General features: G+C 32.2%; 1 protein-coding gene across 1 annotated transcript in view; it reads left to right on the top strand.

Moving 5' to 3' along the window:
- Positions 1 to 1615: 1615 nt before the first annotated feature.
- Positions 1616 to 10394, top strand: part of Smp_172100 (hypothetical protein) — a gene marked incomplete at its 5' end in the record, with an annotated part of 24089 nt that continues 15310 nt past the window's right edge. Inside the window, 2 exons of the mRNA XM_018794796.1 lie at positions 1616 to 1999; positions 4939 to 5122. Of these exons, the coding sequence (XP_018649173.1) occupies positions 1616 to 1999; positions 4939 to 5122 (568 nt within the window). The remainder of the gene's footprint in view (positions 2000 to 4938; positions 5123 to 10394) is intronic.

The following is a 10394-nucleotide window of genomic DNA, read 5'->3' on the forward strand; positions in this document are numbered from 1 at the left end:
CGATAACGTACAGTTAATGCTACAAGACAAAATCAATAACAGTATTTAATATATTAGCATAAATTACACATTATAAACAGTTTTTTAGGTCAAACATTAGGTTATTTTTTTAAGAAAAAAACGCAAAGAGAGGGAAGTAGAAAAAACAGTAATCGATTTTATTTATTCATGTATTGAACTAAATGACTGACTATAAGTTTGGTTAAATCTGTTGAAGTAACTAGTAAAAAAGTTTTGGACTTAGATACATCTGAAATTAGGAGGGATCTAATCTTCTATTTTTCATGTTTAACATGTCTAAGATATAAGTTTGAATCTTAGGATGTATATACTCCATCTAGATCAGATATATTATGCAGGGTGAATTGAAAGTTGGTTTTGGTTTTTAGCAGATGTCAGAGGAAAAAATTGGTTAGTGAGTAGTTTTCTTTATCGAGAATAATAGTCGGTCACTATCAAAGTTATTTCTTGAATTGAATTCCCTGACTAACAGAACTAAACTGTTGACTTGATTATTATTAACTAATATGATAATAATCTTATCTAGAGATATGTCGCACGAAAACATCTAGTATACGACTGAGTATTCTCAAGAGATTCATAAGTTATTTATTGCATTGAAAAGCTATTAGACTTTCATTCATAAGGTACTTATCGTCGTTCCCATTAAAGATTTGTTTTTTTTTGTTGGGAGGTATGAGCTAAATAACCTGAATCATTCTGCCACAGTCAGGTGGTATTCAATGTCCAAGCCTAATAAACCTTGATCGAAAGTTTGATTCTCTTATTATTTGAAATAAATAAATATTTGTATTCTAATTGCTTAATAATTAATCTAACAAGATTATTAAAATTTCCGTCTATCTTATTAGAAGATAAAAGTGAATTGTAGAAAATTTCAGAAAGTTTGTTTTTGAATGAAAAAATAAACGTCCACCAAACTTATGATAAAGCTTGTCAACTTAGCGTGAAATTTATAATATTGTTTAATCTATTGACTTCATGTTCAATGATTACTTAGCTAACACTACTGGTTATAATTTTAAGTTAAATTAAGAAGTTAGTTAATCGTTTACTAATTAAGTGAATAATAAACCGCTTTCTACAGTTGAATAAAAACAACTTTATGTCTAGCATACTTTACAGTATTGAAGTACATTCATTCAGTTTTAACTGATCATTTACTTGCGCCTGTTACCCCTCGTGGAGGAACATAGGCCGCCCACCAGTATTCTTCATCCAACCCTGTCCTGGGCAATCCTTTCCACTTCTTTCCAGTTAATATTCATCCTTTTCATATCTGCTTCCATTTCCCAAAGTAATGTGTTCTTTAGCCTTCCTCTTTTCCGCTCCCCTTCCGGATTCCATCATTATATATATATATATCTTATATTTATATTTATCCGGTTCTTTGTAGGAGTCTGTTTTAAGATTTCATAATTTGGTGTAATTGCATACTCTGATGAATCATATGTAATTTTAGAGTGAATAATAGATTGAGAATACTGAACTTTTGATATTGCACATGCTTTTATTAGTTGCTTTTTTTCTTAAAAGTATTCAGTTATTTCCTTCCTGCTTATAGGATATTTTAGTAAACGGTTTTTTACTACGCATGAGAGAGGCTCCACCTACTCAATGTACTGATCACGAATTCTCTGAGCTTAACACAATTAGTTCAAATGAGATTATAAGTAATAATCAGAACGTAGCAGATAACACAGTCAGAAATGGTTCCACTATTGTTGATCATCATAATAATAAAAGTAAAACTATTATTGGGCATCGTTGCAATTGGCCATCACCATCAGCTTGTTTTTACTGTAAATCATGTAATAAACTTTTGTGCGCTGAATGTAGCGGACATTTTTCCATGTCATCTAAAAGTAAAGAACATGAAAACCACGTTGTATTATCATTGGAAAAGGCTGTTCATGATGCTAAAATTGAAATTAATAAACAAATCGATCGAGTTAAACGGAACAGTTCACAATTCGAAGTAAGTCATTTTTTTCAATAATTCAATTAAAAGTGATAAATTTTGCTTGGTATATAGTCAGAGGAGAGTGATAAATATATCTTTATGCACAAGTCACATTCGTTTTTGTATTGATAATTCAATTATATATAGAGCCTTCAACGAACATAATACATGTTGAAAATTGTCATAGATGTAAATATGGAACTATTCCAACAGGAAAGAATATAAAACGTGAAACCGACAACTGAGATGACAATTAAGTTATCTCAATTGAATAAGCTTGTATCTTTCAATAATTTGCAAAATATTAGAGGCATAGTGAGCTGTCGTAAGCTTATTGATTGTTTTAGTAAGTATTAAATTGACATTCGTAATAAAAAATTCAACACTTGCAGGTATATACAGCTTACGAATCCCTAATAGGACGAAATGTGAGTCCTGGATTCCACTGCTGGCCACCATTCGCCTTTGTTTAGTCAATTCTGATGGGAAAAATGCATATTTGGAGGAGTTCGATTGGAACTATGTTTTCATTCATCTCGTTTGGCTGAAATAACTGTTTCGTCGACTCATTTGACTAATGTTTTGATTTTTGTTAGAATTTAAGTGATCGAAAGTTGTAAAATATTTTAAATTTAGTAATGTCATATTTTATCACTGCTTTCTATTGGTTGTAGACTTAATCAGGTTACACTGTACTAGTTTATATACAGTAGACATTAATCTCCATTTTGAATAACTGCAATGTAAAACAAACCTCTTCCTTAATTCACAAGCATGGTAAGCAAAGATGGATAGTGGCTAGCAGGGGAATCCAGGACGCGCGTTTCGTCCTATTTGGGACTCGTCAGCTGAATGTACCTGCATCTCAGAGTTGATGTTCACTCTGGGACGCGTCCTGGATTCCACTGCTAGCCACTATCCATCTCTGCTTACCATACTTGTGAATTAAGGCTATATCGAGGTAATACGCACAGTATGCACATATGCCAATTAGAGACTGACCAGTTGCAGTCCTAACACATCTATGGGAAGATTCAAACAAACAATATCAAATGAATTTAAACCTCTTCCTGTTGTAGTTGTATACAGCATAATCGACATTAAAAGATATTAAATATTGTTATTGTTGTAAGTAATTAATAAGATGATAACCTGGTGTTTATAATAAACACATATTATTGATTAGACTGTTCAACTTTGAATTAGATATAGTTTTGGATAATGCAAACAGCTTTAAAATATAATTTAGGTATTACTAATGATCATGTTTATGGCAAAAGGTGAAATGAATCTACAGACTGTATAGTTGAATTGGAAAAAAGGGATGGGAGATTTTTTTAAACACAAAACTTTCATAAATTGTAAATAAGCTTAAAAGAAGTAAATAAAATCATTGTATGTACACTCTTTAAGGGTAGTAAAATATTCACAGAACTTGGGTGGTTAGTTGTAAGGTCTATTTGGTCTACTTATTTTTAATCATGTTTGTTTATTTAATCATATTCGTTAACATTCTATATCCGTAATGCTAAGGAGACCACCAACGCAACTTAAGTCTGAATTAATATTACTAAGTGATTTTTAATCTTAAATGATATGAAAAAGTTATTCAGATGACAAAATTAAGTTTTAGATCAGAAGGAGTTTTGTGGAGATTTCAGTATTTTTCATAGTTAAAATCATGAGTCAGTTGAAGCTAGACCACCATGGAAAACCTGGAATCATTGGAAGGCCGTTTCGTCCTATTATGGGACTTCTCAGCAGTGCGCGTCCACTATTCCGCACCCGCGAGATTCGAACCCAGGACCTACCAGTTTAGGATTTTTTGACAAATACTGGCTTATCCCCAAATGATAAGCAAATTATATAAATCCATCAATGTGTCATGATTTCCAAGGTAGATGATATAACATTCCTCTTCACTGTTGTTTTTGTGTGGCGAAATTTATTTTTAAAAAGTGTAATTAAACTAGAATTTAATCACATTGCTAAGATGAAATAGGCCTTATGTGAAATCATACAAATTATTGTGAAGCTTTTAATAAACAATAATTTTCAAAATTTAATTGAAAGCTTGATAATAAATAATTTAAAGGTTTTGAACTTAAATTCCACCAGAACGAAGATTTATAGACTCTTCTTTACAATATTTTCGTCAAACTACATAGTTTTACTAAAGTTGTGTATGTGTGCGTATGTGCAATAATGATCATTTGACCCAAGTAATATTGAAATGTTTATTTTAACGGAGAATGTGTGGTCTAATCATCTATGTGCCTGATTCGTAATTCAGGATAAGATATTAGATCTACCTAACTAAATCCGATTTCGATATCTGTGTAGTATAGTTGGCACTAAGGAAACCGATGTAACAGTCTTGTATATGAATTAATTAATAATTAAGTATTAATTAGCTATGTAGTTGAAAGTTGTTTTTTCTTATATTGGACTTATCTTCCAGAAGTATATATATCGTTTTGAATATTATTATAACTCTAAATATCACAGTTTTATTTAAAAAGTTGCTAAATCATGATATCTAAACAGCGGGACTGCATGAATGGATGGTTAATTGGTTTAAACACTTAGATGTCAATCAATAGATCGATGGTTTGAATTCCTCTTCACTTAATTTGGCTTAATCAAGCAAGTAATATCACTTATCTTCACATATAAACTTTCACTTGGTAAAATAATTACACTGAACAGAACAAGTACAGATAGCTATTGTCACTTCCAGTTTTGTTCCGTCTTATTTTAAAAAATGGTACAACAAGGATAAAATTATTACATTCAAGTGTTAAATTTTGTTCCAGTGCACTAAACGACAGTATTGAGAAACTTGTTCACAGTGGCTGATTAGCTTGACTGTATGTCATAAGATCATAATATGTATTTATAAGAAGAAACTAACTACCTTTTCTCCTATTTATGATTTTTTGTTTATATTACAGAATTATTTAAATAATATCGTTAAATATGGTCACGAACTTAGTGAAACAGAATTGAAAATAACTAATCAAATTCAAGATAGAGCTGAACAGTTGAAAAAAGAAATTGATCAAATAGCTAATAAACTACTCAATCAACTTGACAAAGAAATTGAAAATGAAATGAAATCAATTGATCATTGTGCAGGTTCCCTGTATCCATTAATTGCTCAATGTGAAGTAGCCTGTCGATATGCTAATGCATTGAAGGATTTTGGAAGGTTAATTATATTAATAATAATAATTTTAAAGTTAAAATTTGTTTCGTTGACTGAAATAATTAAAAATAGCATCGATGGTTATATTTTTTATTTTGGGAAAAACGCGTATTTATGAACTCCTTGAGATCATAGGTTATTGCACGAATTCTCGTCCATCCAAGGGGTTTCAGTTCACATCGTTACAGTCAGCGACAAATATTGAGAAGAAAATTAAGGAGATGAGAAAATACACAGAAAATACAATCTGAAATGACCAATTGAGTTAAGTATGGAGTAATACTAAAAAGTAGAATACAGACGAAGATGTGGAATGAATTCATTTGCGCAACTAAAACCGATGTACAGCCGTTTATTTAAAAAACCAACAGCAGATTGGAATTGTCATTCGGGAATTTGTAATATATTCCCCACCCACCTTTATCAATGAAAGCACATTGCCTTAATTCATAACCGATCACTCAGCGGTTACTTAATAACCGAACAATGCTTTGAATATGTATATGTTCGATTGTCACAGGTTATAATTTACGGTCAGGAAGCAACATAGAGCAGAGTAATGTAAATTATGCTGGTTGAATAAGTAATGTGATTTGTGAGAAAAATCTAATAGTCTATCACTTGTTGGTTACTAAGAACAACAACCAGGTGGTTGAGTGAAGTCACTAACTTCTGGTTTGTGCCATGTTGTTGTGACACAATATTCCCCTGACGATCAATCTACGGCTATCGCTTACAACTAATTATTTGCAAACACCTTGTATTTGTGATGGTCTATTTTTTGAAGCACTTGACTTGTAAATACTGTATTACAGGATCAAATCCGCTTGTTACAATCACTTTGATTTAGGCAACCAGTGATATCACCAACTTGCATACAAAAGTGTCATTCAAGACCTAGCACATTAATCTGTATTTGGTTACTGAGTTTCAATTTTTCAATCCCTATCGGTGTTATCTGAGTAGTTCACTGGCAGATATTTTAAGCAAGCACCTGAATCACTTGACCTTGATTCTCTAAGAACATAAAAAATTGCAATTTTTAATGGTCTACCTTGTTAGTGTTAGCAAACATGAAGCATAGGCGAAGTTCAAACTTCCTGGGAAAAGTATCAAGCATTAAACACTAATACTAACGTTCATTCTGGAAGCATCCCGGAAACGATAAACTGGATTGTTATTTAATGACTAGTTGCCATAGTTAATTAAAGATTAATTACATAGTTGTTCTATTAGAAACCATGTGGGTGGAGCAATCAATGGAATGCATATTTTACTCAATTAAAACCTTAAAGACAATCAATCACATTGATAGCCAGAATGACTTATTTTTTGCTAAACAGGCTAACTTATTTTTTATCGAATAGTTTAGATATTATGAAAAGTAGTTATAAGGCAGTAGCTTCAACTGAACTATTCAGTTTGAAGAAATAGACAAAAAAACTAGAGAGACATTTCAAGCGGTATTCGATAGCCATTAATATCGGTCAAAGAAGTGGATCATAATTGAAATTAAATCATTCCTAAATGATTTATTCTTGTTCATTAATCAACTGAGATTCATGAAGTTTTCACAAAAGAAGCTATCACCGTATGCTAGACTTTAACGCACATTATTCGAGTATAAATATGAGAATATGAAGTTTATTAAGTTTAGTTTTTTAATTATTTTTATAATAGACCTGAAGAGGTGCTTTCCTGTTTTGATCAAGTAAATAAACAACTGAGTTATTTGGGACAAAAGAAAATTGAATATTTGAAAGGTAAATTAGACGTTATTTTGTCAATCTAGTAGCCTTTAATACATAGCTTAAACGATTTCAAATAATTATTTGCGTTTCTTGAAAGATATTTGAATTTTGTATACCCTTTAAGTTCTTTTCATGAATTGGATGAAAATAAGTGCTCATTCTACATTGATTATCAGCAGTTTTCTTACACTTATTCCATATGGTATAAATATGGTCCAACGGGGTTCATGGTACTCGTATGCTTATGCTACAGTATTTTGTTACGCTGTTCAGGTTGTACAAAGCCTGGATTACCCCTGTTTATCATGAAAGCAATCTAAAATTACCCCCCTACAAAGTATACTTTTAATTGTGATTGGCTATTATATTATAGATAAGTAAGAAGTATCCACTACTAATTTGTGTCATTTACAATCATACTTATAGATGACATTAAAAAATGAAATTTATTTACCAAATACAAGTTTAAGTATTTGACTTTAAATCACATATTTTATCTGTCATGTGGAGTGGTAGTTCAGATCTAGCTAACCTACAGGAGGAAATATTTATTTATTTATTTCAACACATAAATATTGGTACAAGGAAGCACCAGATATATATGCGCCGCACAAATCAAATGAGATTTGTGTGAGGGCTGTGATACTGCCCAGGTGCCCAAACTGAAGCAGGTGGTTTTCTTAGGGGGCCACACCCGAAGCCTCTGACCTAAAGGTCTGATCCACAAGGCAGTGGAGCATCGTAAGGAGATGCAGTCCCATGGTAGCCGGTGACCAATAATTGGTTCATACGCCATTTGTTCCCTCAGGATACTGGAGCCCATGTGCACCATTGGTTTGGAATCAGGGTTTTCCAACTCCCCTAGGTGGACTCTCCGTGTCCACTGAACCGGTTAAGGCGCCGGATATTCCCTTTTCGTCCTCTCAATTTCGTAAACAACAGTAATGCCACGAGAAGGCAGTGAGTAGGACTTCCCTGACAGAGGCTTTATACGCGTGGCCATGTGAGAGCATTTTGAGAGGGAGAGCGGACTCTCCCCACTCTCGGCCGTACCAGGGCATTTGGGGGCACAGGAGGAAATAAAAGATCACCGATCTTTTTCGATATTTTCATTGACACATTTTACAGTCTTCTGTATATTGATAGCTTACATTGTTATAATATGCTTTTATATAATACTACTTTACTATTCAACTAGTAGGAGCTCTATCAAACGTACGAATTCCTTTCATCGGACACATATCGATTTCTTATTAACAGTTATTTTCAATAATCACAGCAAAGTCAAGCCAAGTTTTCTTTCGAATTCTACTAAAGGAGTGACATGCAACAGTTATATGAGAATTAACAAATGAAGAATTGATAAATTCCTATAGTGCTTCTAATTGACCTAATCAAAATGACCGTATATCTCAAGTTTAGATTAGTAGTTTCGTGAAATGTTTATTTATTACATTATTTCATCATTCTGATTAGCTGTTACTATAGTCACACAAATAAACTTTATCAGCTTTTTCAAACAGCGATATTGTTTGAAGCTATTCGCAACTTTAATTTCTTTCTTTAAAACGTTACTGGTAGATGATTAAAGTAGAATGTTTTGAGGAATGTATTGGAAAATTAGGTTTGACAGCGGACTTACGTCACCTAGAAAATCTCTGAAAACTAGAGTAAACTAAACAAGTATGTGGTTCACAATCCTCAACAGTTTTTTTTATCTAATATTGGTCAGTGACGTAAGCTAATTTTGAATCACACAATCAGTACAAACCCATAGCGACTCGATAGAAAATATTCTGCCTAAACTTAATTTCCTTTAAATCAAAAATACTACTCAATAGTATATAAGTAGCAACAATCATTTAGAAAATAATCAGAATTCCTAATCGACATTACACCAGAAACACTATTTTCAAAAACCTTCAATAAATCCTTAAGTTTGTAACATGAATAAATTTCACGGCTCAAATCTCTGTTCAGGTGTTGCTTTAAGTTCTGTCAATCATGGTATACATTAATTATTTAAGCACAAGTCAACAGTAGCTAGTTTTATCATTTCAAAATTATCTTTTTATCTGAGAACTAAGTTTGCTATTGGTTTCAAGTAAAATAGTTTATATCAGGCGATTAGAAGCACTCGGTGAAAACCCTTGAGTCAAGATTCCGTGTCACCGAGCATTCACTAGCAAGATTTATATGAAATCTTATGAGAAACGTATAAGAATTTTGCTACTCGAATTTCAACCTAAACTTCCGAGACACTGCAGTTTTCGAATGACTATGGTATTTAATTAAAAAAGGTCTCTAAGAGAAATATAAATCTAGTACTGAACAGTAACTTATGGGAATACTAAAAATGTATATAACTGTCCGCGCTCAACATGTACACATGCTCTGTGAGAAAAGATTCTCTCCTCTCACCGTTATTTGAAGCCAACTTAGAAACTTTTGTAAATTGAGGGGTGTTAGATGCGTAATTGATCTTATGTCTGAAACTCCTCAGTAGTACCCACCACAGAAAAAGGATCGCTCTACATTACACGTTAAATAAAAATGGGAAGATGGACCATTACAATCTGGCCCACTTGTCAAAAGTAACATGATCACCGTAAGAATAGTATTTACAGGTTTCGGCCTCTTATAGAGTCACTAGTGTGTACTACTGGAAAACTTAAAGCTACGACTAAATTGTACAGCAATTCCTAATTTACATTTATTCTCTAACCGATATCAGTTAACGACTTGAACTGTTTGTGCATTCATTCCTATTTTGATGGATATCTTATAAATTTTCTAATCGTTTCAGGCTTTTTGGAGGGTTCTTTAGACTATGAATCTTTGTCTATTTTCTTTTGAACTACTGAATAAAAATGAGCGCTTTAGACTGTTGAACAAATATTTAACGTTATCTTGAAAAGAGAAATCTCACCAATTCTAAACAATTTCGTCCTTTTTTTTAATAAATAAAGTGTATCCGGGAGTGATATTTAAGGAGTACATCGCTGATAAATATGTTGAATAATTTATTTTTATTGTTGATATAACAACACTTATTTTTTAAAACCATCATAAAATGTCACCTACGAATAAAATGTTAAATAATGGATACGTTACCTTTAGAGTAAGGATCGAAACGTCAGATAACAATATAAATATTTGAAATTGGATTTTTTTAAAATCCTCTGACAGGTCATTCAAAAATTGTTGTTTCATTAAATAGTTTGGTAATAATGACAGTAGCGAAGTTTATGGACAAAACAATTACATACTGGGACGAAGGTTATCCACGTAAATGACTCCAGAACACTATTGCATAATACCTAATATCAGTACGTGATAAAAACTCTAAACAAAGATTCAATATTCGTGTTAAAATCATTTGTCAATCATAATTTTATTTTATATAGTTGAGATCATGAGTCAATTGAAGCTAGACCACCATGGAAAACCT

Source organism: Schistosoma mansoni, chromosome 1, assembly GCF_000237925.1.
Source record: "Schistosoma mansoni strain Puerto Rico chromosome 1, complete genome".
Classification (NCBI taxonomy): Eukaryota; Metazoa; Platyhelminthes; class Trematoda; order Strigeidida; family Schistosomatidae; genus Schistosoma; species Schistosoma mansoni.